The 15,310-nt window shown below is 63.2% G+C and overlaps 1 protein-coding gene across 10 annotated transcripts in view; it reads right to left on the bottom strand.

Moving 5' to 3' along the window:
• Window positions 1–12,276, bottom strand: part of ZFPM1 (zinc finger protein, FOG family member 1) — a 78,902-nt gene extending 66,626 nt beyond the window's left edge. For 4 of the 10 annotated variants that reach the window (XM_035281590.3, XM_054248749.2, XM_035281594.3 and 1 more), the window contains exon 1: window positions 20–171. Coding sequence is in view for 4 of the 10 variants with exons in the window: in XM_054248749.2 (XP_054104724.2) it covers window positions 20–79 (60 nt within the window). In the remaining 6 variants the exon portion in view is untranslated. Of the gene's footprint in view, window positions 1–19; window positions 172–3,800; window positions 3,912–11,887 lie in introns of those variants that run through there. The other 6 variants (XM_035281588.3, XM_078357969.1, XM_078357970.1 and 3 more) reach the window with 3 other exon arrangements.
• Window positions 12,277–15,310: the final 3,034 nt, after the last annotated feature.

The raw sequence follows: 15,310 nt of genomic DNA, 5'->3' as shown, positions 1-15,310 counted from the left end.
ACCTCTATGGCTGCCTCACCTGTCCCTCAGCAGGAGGATTAGCCGCGCGCCGGGCCCTAATCGCTGCTAATCGCTCCATCTTCGCGGGATCTTGGATCAGCTGAAGGAGGCGGCTTTATCCAGACAGACACGCGATGGCACCTGAGTCCCATCTGGGTGCAGCTGTCAGGCGCAGCAGCAGGGCCAGGGAGCGCACAGGGCTTCTCAAGGCAAGCCCCTCCCCTTCCCCAGCTGGCCAATGGGGCTCTGCCTGGGCCCTCCGCATTTATTAAGCACCTACTGTATAACTGGGCACTGTTACAGACACCAGGGGGAACAGCAGGGATCCGAACAGGTTAAAAGCCTGCCCTGGGGCACTGCCTGGCTGGCAAGGCTATGAGGATGGGCCTGTGCTCCTGCTGATTTGACAGGTGGGTAAACTGAGGCATGCAGTCATGACCCGAGGCACGTGTAGCCAGCCAGGCCCACACTTCTGGCTTGTTCCTCCACCCTTTGCCCACCACCAGGCAGGTGCTGGGAGGGCACTTCCCAACAGAGGGCTTCCCCGCAGGCCTGTGCCACAGCTACCAGCTCCCAACAGCAGCCCGAGTCTCCAGCATTACCATCTGTTTCTGCTGTTTCTCTTCTGAGCCCTGCCTGTGCCTCCCCGGCCCGGGCCCTGCTGTGAGCTCACTCTGTGCCTTCAGACATGGGGACTGTAGAGGCCGAGGTGGGGCAGGTTGGGGGTTCATGGCCTGGCCCAGGGGCCAAAAGAGGCTGGGAGAGACGGCCAAGGGCTCCCACCCACCCCAGGCCCCCATCCTCCTCACCCTCCTCCCTACCTTCTTTTTCAAAAACATAATTTATCTGTGTATTATCAAGAAATCCAGACACTTTAATCAGTGAGCTATGAAGTCAGAATTTCCATTCTTATCTTCGGGAGGAGTGGAAATGGAGGAGATAGGCGGCGGATCGCTGGTGGGGAATGTTAATGGGTGGAGAGGCTGGGCTATTGGCCACGGAGAAGCTGCTATCTCCTCCATTATCAGGCTGTATCTCCCCCACCATCTCGGCGCAGTAATGGGGCCAGTTCAACTTTCCCAGTTATCACAGGAGCTGAAACCTGTGCCCGCCAGAGGCCCGACCAGGAGACAGTACAGGGCAGCCAGGCTGCAGCCTGCAGAGCTGGAGGGTATGGGGATGGCCTGGGTGCCCACCAGCCATCACCACAGCGGGCATAGGGGGTCTCTCTGCTCTCTGGGAAAGCGTTTGGTTTTGGTGGAGGTGGGTGTGAGCCTAGGAGCAAAGGGGGAAACCGAAGCCGACCACCTCAGGGTCCCCAGTGGGCTGCAGTAGTCCCAGGCCTTCCTGAGCTGTGCCATGAAGTGGAAAGAGGGTAGATGGTGTTGGGGACAGCAGCAGGACTGAGGTGCAAACACCCCAACCTCCCGCCCGGGACTCACAGGGCATCCTGTCCCCACTCCCAGCATAACCAGGCCCCAGGCCTGGGGTTGGGAACCATCAGTCATAAACAGGCAGCTTAGGGGCACCTGCGGGTCCCAACCTGAGGCAAGGCTCACAGGCCTCAGTCCCTTGGGCTTGGGTGTGCTCAGGGCACCCCCAAATGTTGGGGGGCTGCTCGCCTGTCCTCAGGACCTTCCTCAAGATGGGGCACCCAGGCCCTAAACAGAGTACCTCCGTCCAACGGGAAGGAGACTCCAGTCCCCTCCTTCCATCCCCCAAGGATTGACAGAGGGACCACGGGCTGCAGAACAATGGTCTCTCAAGGACTCCTAGCTGGCTGAAGCCCAGACCCACCATCTGGGGCTTCTGAGAAGTGCCCAGGGCTGGCCGTGCCCTGCGTGCCAGGTCTGGTAGTGGCTCTCATCTCTTTCCTACATCTCTAAGGCCCTGCAGTGGCCACTCTGGCCCACAGTAGGGAAGGGACTTGCTCCGGGTCACACAGCCGGAGGGCACAGTGTTGAGCTCAGAGGAGGATCTGCCTGGAGACATGGGAAGGCCTCAGTTTCCTCAGCCTGAAGACGAGCTTCCTCTGGCCCAGCAGGACCAGGGAAAGGTCTCCTGTAAAAACCACCACTGCTGCCCTCCTCTCACTCCCTCCACAAAATATCTGCTGGTGGTTCCCCTGCCCAGGTTTGGGGGCTCAAGTCCCAGGGCTGGGGCAGACCTGGAAACTCTCTGAGCCTCAGTTTCCCATCTGCAAACTGGGCCTCCCTCAAAGGCTGCCGGGTAAAGGACATAAAGTCACGCCTATCAAATCCTGGGCACGGTGGCCGAGTGTGAGGCAGGGCCTAGTGAATGCCCAGGAATGCTTGCTGGCACTGGTGAGCCTGGAGGCCCAGCATGGAGAGGGGCTCAGGCCTGGGGTCGCATCGGGGGGAGGCCCTGTGGCCACTCATGCCAGAGGAACCCCAGGAGAGGCTGAGGGGGGTGGCCGCAGGCACCTGGTCCCTCACTGGGGGCTGAGAATGTCCAGGATGGACGCACCATCAATCATGAGGCCCTGTCCCCTGTCCCTGGAGGACTCCCCAGCAGGTCCTTCCCCATGTGCGCCACTGCAGGAAGGAGCCATGACCACCTGGCCCTGGGGAATCCTCTGATCCTGCTCCCCGGGCCTGACTTTGGGAATGGGGGCTTGATGGAAGAAAGGTTAGTTGGGGCAGGAGGCGGTGGCAGGTGCAGGTGGCCAGGAAGAACTGGGAAGGAGCGGGTGCAAGGGAAGCCGGCCGTGACAGAAACACCTGGGCAGGTCAGCGAGCTGGGGAGGGGAGGGGGAGCCTGCCTGTGAATGTGGATTCCGTTACACAGCACAGACCCCACGGGGCCCTGTGCTGGGTGATGTCCATCCTCACAGCCCTGTGAGGTCAGCATCACTGCTCCATTCTATGGCGGGGAAACGGAGACTCGGGGCGGCCGAGTGACATGCATAAGGACCAGGCACTCCCGGAGTCCAGCCTGGTGCCCCGCGATACCCCCATTTTGCAGAGATGGAGACCGAGGCTTGGAGAAGCAAAGTAACCTCCCTATATCGACAGAGCGCCTAGGACTCTCCACTCCCGACTCCAGCCAGTCTCCGACCGTGGCTGCCCACAGGGAAGCTCCCAGAGGAACCAGGACGCCCACAGTCGCTGCCCCTCCTTCTCAGGGAGCCGCACCCCTGACAGTCCTGGAAGCCCCAGGTTCACGCAGGCCACCCCGTCCCCGTCACTTCCACAGCCAGAGCTCCACGGTGCAGTGCGAGACCCCAGTGCAGTCGCCCACCCTTTCTCACCCTCCATTTTCTCCTGTGCGAAATGGGCAGAGGGCCCAAAGCTAAGCAGATGTAGAGAAGGGCAGGAGGCGGGTGCCCGTGAGGCGCTGAACAGACAGGAGCCCTCAGCACACCGGTCGCACGCCAGCCCGGGGCGGGGAACCGAGGGAACCAGGAGACCTGGGCCTGCGCACCAGCCCCCAACACCCATTTCACAGTGGGGGAAGCCGGGGCTCCCAAGGCCACTGCCAGCCGCCCAGGGGCAGCTGGGGAAGCAGACAGAGGCCCGGGAGGCTGAGGGGAGGGGCCTGCTTATCGGCTCACCCGGCGGGGACCAAGGTCGGCCTCCGCATTCCTGCCCCAGCGGGCCACTGCCTTCCCCCAAACTCGGGGCAGCTGGGAAGGGGGGAAGAGATGGGAGGAACCCGGGCCTCTCCAGGCCTCGGGCCGACGCGGTGGGGCTGCCAGCCTGGGAGGCTGCGTGGGCACGGCCCAGAGAAACCTCGGCCCACCCCCAGGGTCCACGGACCCAGCTCCCACATCACAGGACCTCGAGCACGTCACCGCCTCCAGGGCCTCCGTTTCTTGCCTGTAAAATGGGTTGGCCAGTGCCAAGGCTGATCTTAGCAGCAGCCGGCCAGATCTCGGGGAGGAAGCCGATGGCTGGGGCTTGGGTGAGGCCCGCCCAGCGCAGGGCGTGGAGCACTCAGGGAGAGGCCCTCCTCCTTCCGAACCTGACACCTGACTGACGGGGAGAAGGGCCAGCGGGACTGCTGAACTTCCGGACCTCCGGGCTTTTGGCAAAATATCAATAATGCAACCAGCAGCTCAGAGGCCACAGAGTCCCCTGAGGCCATGCCCCTAGACAGCCCTTCCCAGCCTGCACCCCACACAGTGGCTGGGAGGGAGGTGTTCCCATTAGGCTCCTCCTTCCAGAGCAGAAACAGAGGCACAGTCCACAGGGTCACAGCAAGCCCAGGCCAGGACGTGAGGTCCAGCTGTTGTCCCAAGCGGTCCTCACCCTGGTCACCTCCCTCTCCAGAGTCAAAGGCCAGCATCAGCCTGCAGTCCTGGAGGGTGTATTGCGGGTGGCAGGGCAAAGACCCAGGGATGGGGTGGGGTGGGACCCGGGCCCCCCAGCAAGCATCCTGGTCCTCACCAGGCCACCCACCGTCTCTGTCCTTACTGGCCCAGTGGCCCCATGGACAGCTGGGAGGCCGAGGCCCACGGGGGTGGAACACCATCGGGTCCCTTCTTGACCCAGTACCCTGGGTCTGCTCCAAACAGCTACCATTTAAGCACTACGGCATACCCGCCCTGTTAGAATACTCAACACAGCTCTGTTAGGAGGGACCCTGTTATTTCCACTCTAAAGGGGAGCTCCCCAAGGGGGGCATATGGAGGACACTGGCTGAGGCCACCCCGCTGAGAGCCACCCCCACCACCCTCATTCTGGGGTCCTTAAGTGCTAAACATGAAAGCTGGTGTCGGGCAGAGGGTAGGACCAGACCACCTCCCCTACGTCCTCCTCACCCGGGCAGGACTGGAGCCCTGGCCTCTCAGGACCTTCCCACCCTCATCTGAAAAATGGGTGTGCCCATTGAATCAACTGAGGCATGGCCTGGCCGGGAAAGGCAGCAGCTCCCCGGAAATTGGCAGTGTGCCTTCCTGCGAGAACCCCAGCCCTCCTAACTCACTTTCCCAGGCTGAGAGCAGCCCCCTCCTCTCCTGGCCCTGCCCACAGGGGGCTGGGGACCGTCCTCACTGACCCCACGGCCTCTCGCTTGGCTTGCTCCAGACACTCCCAGAGCTGGGCGGGGAGGGGGAGAGGCTTGTGCAGGAGCCTCATCTGAGCTCCTCCTTGCTGCCCTTGCCAAAGGAAAGCCCCAGCCCAGAGAGGGCAAGAACATGCTGAGGCCACACAGCCGGGGAGTCGAGCCCCACTGGAGGGAGGGGCAGCGAGCTAGAGGGTGGGCGTTGGGGGCTGCCCGACCTGGGGCCGGCGGGGCGAGCCCTGTGAGCTGCAGGGTTGAGGAGCTCTTCCAAGGCAGGGTCCCTGTATGTCTCATATGCTGGGCTGTCCTGGGAGACAGCTTGGAAAGAGGGGTTTCTCCATTTCAGATCAGCTGAAAACCACAGATCTAACCCAAGTGATTGACCATGAAGGGGAGGAGGGGGAGGAGGGGGGAGAGGAGAAAGAGGAAGGAGAGGAAGGGAAGGAGGAAAGGGAGGAGGGAGAGGAGGAAGGGGAGGAGGAGAGGAGGATGGGGAGGAGGAGAGGAGGATGGGGAGGAGGAGACGAGGGGGAGGAGGGAGAAGGAGGAAGGGGAGAAAGAAGGGGAAGAGGAGGAGGAGGGGAAGGAGGAAAGGGAGGAGGGAGAGGAGGGGAAGGAGGGAGAGGAGGGGGAGGAGGGGGAGGGGGGGGAGGAGAAAGAGGAAGGAGAGGAAGGGAAGGAGGAAAGGGAGGAGGGAGAGGAGGAAGGGGAGGAGGGAGAGGAGGAAGGGGAGGAGGAGAGGAGGAAGGGGAGGAGGAGAGGAGGAAGGGGAGGAGGAGAGGAGGATGGGGAGGAGGAGAGGAGGGGGAGGAGGGGGAGGGAGGAAGGGGAGAAAGAAGGGGAAGAGGAGGAGGAGGGGAAGGAGGAAAGGGAGGAGGGAGAGGAGGGGGAGGAGGGAGAGGAGGAAGGGGAGGAGGGGGGAGGAGGAAGGGGAGGAGGGGGGAGGAGGAAGGGTAAGAAAAGGAAGGTGAAGAGAGGAAGGAGGAAGGGGAGAAAGAAGGGGAAGAGGGGGAGGAGGGGAAGGAGGAAGGGGAGGAAGAGGGGAAGGAGGAAGGGAAGGAGGGACAAGAAGGGGAGGAAGAGGAGGAGAAAGGGGAGGATGGACAGGAGGGAGAGAAGGAGTAAGGGGGAAGAGGAAGGGGAGGAAGGGGAAGGAGGAAGAGGGGGAGGGGAGGAGGAAGAGGGGGAGGAAGAGGGGAGGAAGAGGGGAGGGGAGAAGGAAGAGGGGAGGGGAGGAGGAACAGGGGGAGGAAAGGAGGAAGAGGGGAGGGGAGGAGGAAGAGGGGAGGGGAGGAGGAAGGGTAAGAGGCACAGGAGAGGGAGGAGGAAGAAGAGGAGGGATATAAGGAAAAGGAGGAGGGAAAGGAAGGAGGAAGGGGGTGAAGGGGGAAGGAGAGGAGGGAGTGGGTTGGTAGCAGCTCTCGGATTACAGGCATTTTTCTTCCATTCCAAGCTCACTTTGCAGACGGGAGAACAGAGGCTCACCTGGGCAGGCCTTGCCCAGAGTTCCATGTGTAAGTGGCAGAGCTGGGATTGAGAAGGCCATGTCCGTTTTGAGCTGCGCGTCTGTCTCGTCGTTTATCTGACAGTGAGTTCCGGCAGGCCCACTCTGTGGGGACGGGACTGACCCCCGAGTCTCGACTCGCACACAGGCCCTGACGAGCTCAGCCTTGTGGGCTGCTGGCTCTCCCCGGGCTTGTCAGGCCACATGCCCTGCCTGCAGTGTGCAGATGGCTGCACCCTCACCATGGGGTCATCTGCGGCCAGAGTGGCGGGACTCACCAAGACTGTGCAGCCAGACGAGGGACAGGCCACGCCCTCTGCACGTTCTGGAACCCCCTTCCCTTCAGTCTGGGCCACTCCTGCTTGAGTGCAGAGCAGCAGACAAGGTCTATAGAGCAGATCTGCGCTGCAGCCTCAGTCTCCGCCTCTGAGAAATGGGGTCAGGAGCACTGGGCACCTCCAGGAATACCCAGGAGTATGGTGGCCGGGTGGGCAGGAGCGCCGGCAGAGGCCCGAGTGTGGCCAGGCCAGGTCCGTGGGGTTGGCGATACCAATCAGCCAGGCAACAGCTGCCTCCAGGAGGAGGCTGTCGATGGCAGATAGGCCAGCGGGAGTATTATTCACAGGCCCGTCAAGCCCAGGAACGTCTGGTTGGCATAGAAACAGGAGATAAGGGGGACAATTAATGGCATCACATTCCCTCCTCCTTTCTTCCCCAACTGACCCATTTAAATCCCCAGCGGTGCTGGATGCCACACTGGGTTCCTGGTGACCTCTGGGGAGGGACTGGCTGGGCTGACGGGAGTCCCAGGTCCAGGGAGGGCCGGGCGAAGCCTCCCAGGGGACCCTCAGACACAGTAATGTCTTAGGAAGGAGGCCATCTGGGGGTCGGCCAGGGAGGGGCTGGAGAAAGACCTCAGAGGGCCTCTAGTCTCAAAGGCCCATTTCACAGATGTGCAGACTGAGGCTGAGAGAGGCCCAGGGTGTCAGGGCAGACAGAAGCTGGAGGATGGTGAGAAGGCAGCTTGGTGTCCACGGACAGACCCTTAAACAGCGCAGGCCTGGCTGCCTGGGTCCCAACGCTGCTTCCATCACTTGCTTGGGCAAGAAATGACTCTAGGCTTCCGTTTCAGAGTGATCAGAAGAGGACTGCCTTAAGTTAATGCACAGCCTGGCACAGAGATGGCTCGTAAGCATTGGATGTTCTGGGTATTACTCTTCACATCAAATGAATAGAAGAGCCGTCTCCCTTCCCGGAGGCCCAGGAAAGTGGGCAAATCACAACCGGCCCAGAGCTGGGTGACGGTGTGGGCTCTGGGGTCTGCCTGACCCTGCTGGAGTCCAGGCTTGGGTGGGGGAGCCTCGAGCGCCCTCCTGATCTCTAATTCTCTCTGCTAAACATGGTTTGAGGGGAGGTGCAGTGGCTCATGTCTGGAACCCCAGTGCTTGGGAGGCTGAGCTGGGAGGATAGCTTGAGCCCAGGAGTTCAAGACCAGCCTAGGCAACATAGTGAGACTCCATGTCTACTTTTTAAAAAATTGAATTTAAAAAAAAAAAAGAGAGAAAGAGTAAAACGTGTCTGGGACCAGGACTGAGGTGACAGCGATGGCTTTGCAGCCTAAGAGCCAGGCAGGCTGTAGGCGTTGTTCCCCTCGGGGTGGTAACCAGGGACGGGGTGACGGGGCCAAGAACCAGGTAAGCTGAGGGCAGGACCTGAGCCCCTGGATGGCAGACAGTCATACCCGTTTTTCAGACGGGGGAAACGGAGCCCTGGAAGGGACAGTACCTTGCCCCCAGTGGCTGCGCACCAGGGTCAGCCAGGCCCCCAAAGTCTCCTCTTTCCTGGATGCTCTGCCACCGCCCTGGGTCGTGGGTGTGGTAAGGTGGCCCCTGAGAGCCTGGACACCCAAGTGCCTCCCCGGCACAGGAGGCCAGTGTGGATGGCTGTGGTCCTAACACAGCACAGAAACCACCCCATCTCCCTCTGGGCCCCTCAGCCCTCTCTGGATCTGGAACTGGCCCTTGCCAGATGGCACTGCCAGCCCCACAGGTGGGTGACTTGAAGTTTGGAGTGAATTAGTCATCCTGTGGCTACCAATAATTTGTTTAATCAAACTCTGAGAGTGTGTGAAAAACACCTTCCTCTGAGCTGCAGCAGCTGCCTGGGCTGGGATGGGAGGGGCTCAGGGACCCCCCCCCCCTTCTGGAAGGCCCTACCCAGCTGGCCTAGGGTTCCATCTGGCATGGGGGATCCATGGGACCCTCAACTGCAAAGAGCCTCTGAGGACCCTCAATATCTCCAGCCTGACCTGGGGGACCCCCAGTTGCAGGTCCTAGTGCTGACTCCATTATTCAGAGTGGGAGACTGAGGACCCACCTGACCTCCACCACTCCTGACCTCACCCAGGCCTGCTGGCACAGGCTGCCCCTGCAGGTGCCTCTTGGCCCCTACTCCCCTGACAGCAGTGGAGAAACTGAGGCCAGCCCTACAGTGCCAAAGATCACCGCCTTCCAAGAAGTGTCCCTGACCACCAGACGTGCCCCCTGCTCCTCTTCGCTGCCCCCTCTGATGCCCTCAGCCCCTCTCATTTGCCACTGGGACCCAGAGCCTGCATGCAGCAGTGCTCAGCAAACAGTGCTCAGCCCAGGCAGGTCTGCAGTGCCTCCTCAACAGTGCGCACTGGCCTCCCCCAGAGCAGCCTGAGACATGGAAACCACCTTGATTTTTTTTTTTTTCAAGAAAACTCCAAGCAGCAGTACACTTGGTTATGGCCAGGAACTGCCAACAACACCAGCATGATTCAAGGGGAAAACACCCTCTCCTCTCTCTGGAGGTGACAAACCCACCTCCAGCGGTCTCGCACCATCTAAGAGGAATCGGGGCGGGGTGTCCTCCCCGCTCCCCCTCCCGGCCTGGGCGAAGTCAGTTTTCTTTCATTTTGACGGACTGTACCACCGGCCACAGGGAGGATCAACTTCTCGGTAATTAAGTGTGTTTGGGGAGAAAAGTCCCCCAGACAGACCAGCGCAGGGACGCCGGCCCCCCGGCCCCCACCCGGGCCGTTCCAAGCCCCCACTCGCCCCAGCTTCGACGCCCCCGCGCTGTTCTCCAACCCGGCAGGGCCTGGTGGCCAAAGATAAGGCCTCTTATCGCTCTTGGCGATCACCATCGGGCAGACCGGCCCAGCACTTATCGGAGCTCTCATCGACTCGGGCGGGAGGAAAGCCCGGTGGGCTGGGGGCGCTGGGGGTCCCGAGCTGCCCCGGCCTGGCGCTCCCCTTGGCGGCCCGGCCTATCGCCTCTGCCATCTGGCCGGCCAAGGCCACGCTCCCGCCTCGCCCTGCCCCCGCTCCCACGTTTGAAGTTAATAAATGGAAGCGCCTATCGCAGCCACCATCGGTTTCCTTATCAGCGCGGCACATCTATCTCCGCACGGAACAAAAGGCGCGGGCAGCTGCGCCAGGGCTTTGATGGGGGCGCGGGTGGGGGTGGGCGGCCCGAGGCGCTCAGCCCCCGCCCCTCCGCACTCGTGGCCCGGCCGCAGGTGAGCCCAGGGCAGGGGGCACGCACGGGCGCTGGCGGAGGGCGGGCGGGGGCCGCCGCTTGGTGACAATCAGCCTCCGCATCTTAACGTGCTGAGATCTGCCAGGGGGAGGAGGCGCCCCCGGCCGCGAGCGGCCCCGCCTCCCTCGTTCGGGCCCTTCCCCTGCCCGGTCCCGGGCTGCAACCAGGATGCGCCGCGAGGGCGCACGGTGCACCCGCCGCGGTCCCAGTTCCCAAAGTGCGCTCGCTCTGCCCTCCCTGATGGGCTGAGCTCCATGCTCTAGCTGGCGCTGGCGGCCTTATCAGCTCTGGTGATCAGTTCCCAACCTGCGATCTCCCTGCCCGAGCTATCTGCATTTCTCATCACAGCGACACACACACACACACACACACACACACACGCCCCAGAACCCAACAGAGGCGCTCAAGGGAGGAAGGAAAAAGAAACCAGAGAACGAGCGCAGATCGGGACCTGTGGGTGGTTTTTAATACTTGAGTTGACATGATAGAAGGCGACTTTCGGAAAACAGGTCCCGTTTGCTCGGGGGGGTTGGGTTACGGGAACCCGGTTCATGCCTGTGATCCCCGTTCCGCACAAGGGGTCCTGGTGGCAGCGGGCGTGTGGACAAAGGAGGCAGTGTCCGGGCGCCTGCGGCTGGGCAGCGGGCGGGTTTCCGTCGTGGCCTCCCGGCAGGGCTCAAACAACCTGCCGGTCAGGCTCCGAGGAGGCGCCACGGGGAGGAAGACCTGCGCCTGGGCCCTACCGTGGAGGCGCAAAGTTATTATTGGCGTAGGGTGGGGAGGGGCGCTTCCTGTGCTCTCGCTCTCTCCTGGTGCAACCCAGAGGCCCAGGCCAGACAGTGGTCCCAAGAGCGCAGTACTCACCGCCGGGGCACTGGCTATGGCGGCGGGGCAGCAGCCTCTGACCCTGCAGGGAGCCGGACAAGCGAGAAACTTGGTCGCGTGCAGGGGCGACCCCGGCCCGGGGCTGCGTCCTGGGAGGCGCTTCTCTGAATCGGAGCAGCCCCCTGGGATGCCGAGGGCACGATTCGTGGCCCATGTCGCCTTGGCTGGGACACTTGCAGGGTCCAGGAGGTGTCACCAGGCAAGCAGGGCTTGGGTTGAGGACCCCAGCGCTAGGGCACGGGGGCCGGGGAGGGGGAAGCTGGGAGGCTGGAGCCAAGTGCCTAGGCTGTGGCAGCTGCGCGCTGCCCCCTCCCCTGTCCTGTGGCTCTGCAGCGGCACCGGTGGGGGTGGGCGCAGGCGGGTCCCTGCCACTTGACCAGGCATCTCCACACGGCCCCGGGTGTCCCCTCTCCCTCCCAGGTCTCTCTCTCTGCTTCTACATAGAAAGCCTGGGAGAGTCAACCGCGCCAGATAAGATCACAATTTCAGCCCGTCCCGACAGAACGATCTTATCAGGACGGGACTTGCAGAACGGAATATTTTAAACTTTATCTGGGCCCAGATCGGGGCCGCCCTATCACCGCACCATCTCACAGATGCGGGGGAGGGGCAGGCCGCGAGGGGCCGGGCACCACCCGGGCCGCGCCCCCAACCACACTCCTCGCAGCCTCTGCGCGGCCCCCTTCTGGGCTGGACCCCCGGTGCCCAAGCCGAGACGCGGGGGCCCAGGCCGCCGGCAGAGATTAGATTACGGCGCGCTTGGCACAGCGCGGGGGGCGCGGCGCGGGGTGAAGGTCGCCGGCGCCCGGGGCAGAGCGGAGACGGGGGGGCGCGCGGGGGCGGCGCTGGCGGCGGGGCCCCGGCGGGGGTCGGGCGCGCGGCGGGGACGGCGGGCAAAGTTTGACTCACGCTTGATCTGCCGGGGGTTGCTCTGTTTCCTCCTGGACATGTCTCCGGTGCCGCGCGCCCTCCCGGCGGCCGCCTCTAGCCCCGGGCGGGCGGCGGCGGGCGGCGGGGGCGCGGCGGGACCGCGGGGCCGCTCATGCCCCCGGCCCCCGGTCTCCGCGGCCGCCCGGGCCCGCGCCCCAGCCCGCGCGCCTGGCCCGGGAGCTGCTGGCGCTGCCGCTGAGGCCCGAGGCTACGGCCCTGTGCTGCGGGTGCGCAGACTGCCCCGGGGGCGGGTGCCGGCTCCTCCGCTCCCGCGCACTCGCCGCAGCCGCCGCTCGGCTTTTCTCAATGGAACCCGCGGGCGGTGAGCGGCGAAGCAGGCGGCCACCGCACGGGCGCTCTGGGCGGGCGGGAGGCGCGGGGCGGGGCGGGGCCTGAGCGTCGTCGGACGCCGCACCTCCCGCCCCGCCCCGTCCCCGGCGCCCCGGCCCCACTCCGGCTCCGCCCCCAGGGCCGCGGCCACGCCCCCGCCCGCCCGGCCCTTCCCGGCACTGGCTCCGCCTCCAGTACCACGGCCCCGCCCTCCCCGCCCAGCCTTTCATGGCGCTGGCTCCGCCTCCAGCGCCGCGGCCCCGCCCCTGTCCGGCGGGGCCTTCAAGCACTGGCCCCGCCCCACCTCGAGGACCCGCCCTTTCCTGGTTCCGCCCCGCCCCCGCCCCCGCCCCGGGAGATCTCTAGCCTCCCCCACTCCTGCTTTGCCCGGAGGCCATGTCCCCAGGCCTGGCTGGGAACTCTGAGACCTATTCGGTTCTGCTGCCCCGCGGCACCTCATCCAGCGGGCTCCAGGCCTCTCTGGCTCACCTCTTGGCGCCAGCTCCGTCCCCAAACCTGACCCGACCTGGTTGGGCCCTGAGACGCCGAGGCTCCGCCCCCGCCCTGTAACTCCGCCCCCGCCCTTGGTCCCGCCCCGGGCCCCTGGGCTCCGCAGGCCGCCCCACGTGCGCGGCTGGTGCCGTGACGACCGGGTCGGGAAGCCGGAGGTCTTGACGCCCACGTTTGTCTTGGGACAGACTTGGGGTGTGGAGCGGATTCGGGCCGAGGAGGGGTCTTCCGTCCCAGACTGCGGTGAAAGCAGCACGGGGTCTGCGACCCGAGATGGTGTCGGTCCCCGCCTTCAGGATCACAAGGAAAGCGGGACCTCGGGTCTTCCCCTGTGATCTTAGACCAGGCTGGAAATCGAGGAGGGGGCGCGGGAGCTGGCAGCCCTGGGCGTTGAACCTTGGGGTCTCTTTTCTCACCGAACCTCTCCCGGGTGACCCACAGGAGACCCATGAAGGAGGGGTGCCACAGCGCCCGGGTCACAGCACCCTCTTGGAGCAGTCAGAGGTTAGCGAGGTTTCTGGGCGGGATGCTGTCAGCTCAGGCCTGGAAGTGGAGTACTAAGGCTGTTGTTCTTTGGGGTGTGTTCATGGCATCCGAGAGCCCCACCTCCACTTTCCAGTGAGGAAACTCCTCCGGGACTTGCTCAAGGTCACTCGTTGAGGGGTTGTCCCCACTCCCTAATGAGTTGTATCATTTCCTTTTAATGTTCTCAGCCTGCACTTGCTACCTGCTCCCCACCCCCCATATGCATAAGAAACGGGGAATGAGTGGGCCTAGGGGCTTTCAGGAAGGACCCCTCTCACCTGACCACGATGTCATCGCACAGTGAGACTGGTGAAACACCCCTTAGCCCGCTGGGAGCTCCTCAGACCCCATCTCATGCCAACTTCTGTGACCTAGGCCCCAGCTCCAAGGAAGAGGAGAAGTGGGGGTTTACCCCCAGAGCCCAGGCTCTCTCCCCAGCATAGGAGAGTGGCAGGTGGGCAAGGAGAGGCAATCGTATATCCCTGGATACCTGTCCCACCGCCATGCCCGCTGCCATGGATAGACAGGAACACTGAGGCGAGAAGGTGGAGAGAGCTGCCCAGGGTCACACGGCTCCTCCAGCTCTCCCTCCCCTCTGCCCGGTGTCCAGTGGGTGTGGCCTTCCCACAGCTGCCCCCTGGAGGGGGTGGGGCCCATGTCTGATTGGTTCATTCAACCTAGGACTCCCCCCACCCCGTTTGTCAACTGGATAGAGTCCCCACCTGTTTGGGTTTCCTACTGGGTCTTGTCTTCTTCCCTAAAGGAGGCCACTTTAGAGGATGAGGCCACGTTAGAGGTTTCTGGAAGAGGTGGCCATGGGCTGGCACTGGGCTGGGTCAGCAAGTGGCACCCAGGCTGGCACTGCTGGAATGGCTGGAGATCTGTGTTGAGGTGGGTTCTGAGGATCAGAGCAGACAGCCATGATCATCCCTGACCTATGTCTGTCTAGGCTGCAGGCGGAGACAAGAGGGAACATTTTGGCTGTTTTTTTGCCCGATCTGATTTTTTTGTATGATCCCATATATAGAAGAAAACATGGAGCCCTCGAGAGAAGGAGGGACACGCCCAGGGCAGCCAGCGACTGACTGAGGCAGGTGGCAGGTCCAGACCACAGCCTGCTGCCCCGGCTCCACCCCTTGCAGGGCCCCGTGCAAGATGAAAATATGAAAACGTGGAGCCCCTCGATCAAAACCCAAAAACGCCGGGACATCAAGGGCAGGATGTTGAGCCCAGCATGGTGCCCTTCCCAGCTCAGGCCCTGTGCCCCTGCACTGGTCATAGGTCCCCTAACCCTTCCACTGGCCCAAGCCAGGGCTGTTTTTGGAGCAGATTCCTTCTACCCTGTGCCCCACTACCTGCCTCAGGGGGCGGCATTATTACAGATGAGAAAACTGCAGCCGGGATGGGGGCGCTGCTGACGCTGAGTGGTAAAGCCACAGGACCTTGCACTCACCACTAAACCCTCAGGAAGGTCACGGCAATATCCACACGCGGAGGCAGAGAAACAAAGCGTGCAGTCTAGAGGGCGGTCTGGGGGGTTGTGGAGCAGGAGTGGCTGCCTCTGCCTGCGGAAATTAGGAGGCGACATCCAAGTGGGGCTTTGCAGGACTCCCTGATCAGGTGGGAGAGGAGCAGCGTGTGCGGTTGCTGAGACTGTCTGGGCGGAGCCCACCTGGTACCTCCATCCCCCACCTGCTGTCCATTGTGACGCCGCTTCCACCTGCCCCTGCATGTTCTCGAGATGTGCAGAGATTCACATCCAGAGTCACTGGTGGGGAAACTGGAATGGCACTCAGCCTGCATCAGGTTCTCCCCTGCTGGCTTCCGGGGAGAGCAGGCCCTGGAGCACATAGGAAGTGCTGTTTGGCAGTGGCTCAGAGACTGCCTTCTTCTGAAAACGACCTCAGCAGCCAGAAGAAGACATTTTTGGGGTTCGAGCAGTGGGGGTACGCGGGGTGGGCTGGGTCAGTACACATAGAAGTCCAGTCTTCTACTGAGGGTGGGGGGGGTGTGAGGGGGCAAATGTCTTCCCATGCC

This window comes from Callithrix jacchus, chromosome 20 (genome assembly GCF_049354715.1).
Source record: "Callithrix jacchus isolate 240 chromosome 20, calJac240_pri, whole genome shotgun sequence".
NCBI lineage: Eukaryota > Metazoa > Chordata > Mammalia > Primates > Cebidae > Callithrix > Callithrix jacchus.
The sequence above is the reverse complement of the archived record's forward strand: the minus strand, read 5'-3'. Positions and strand labels throughout refer to the sequence as shown.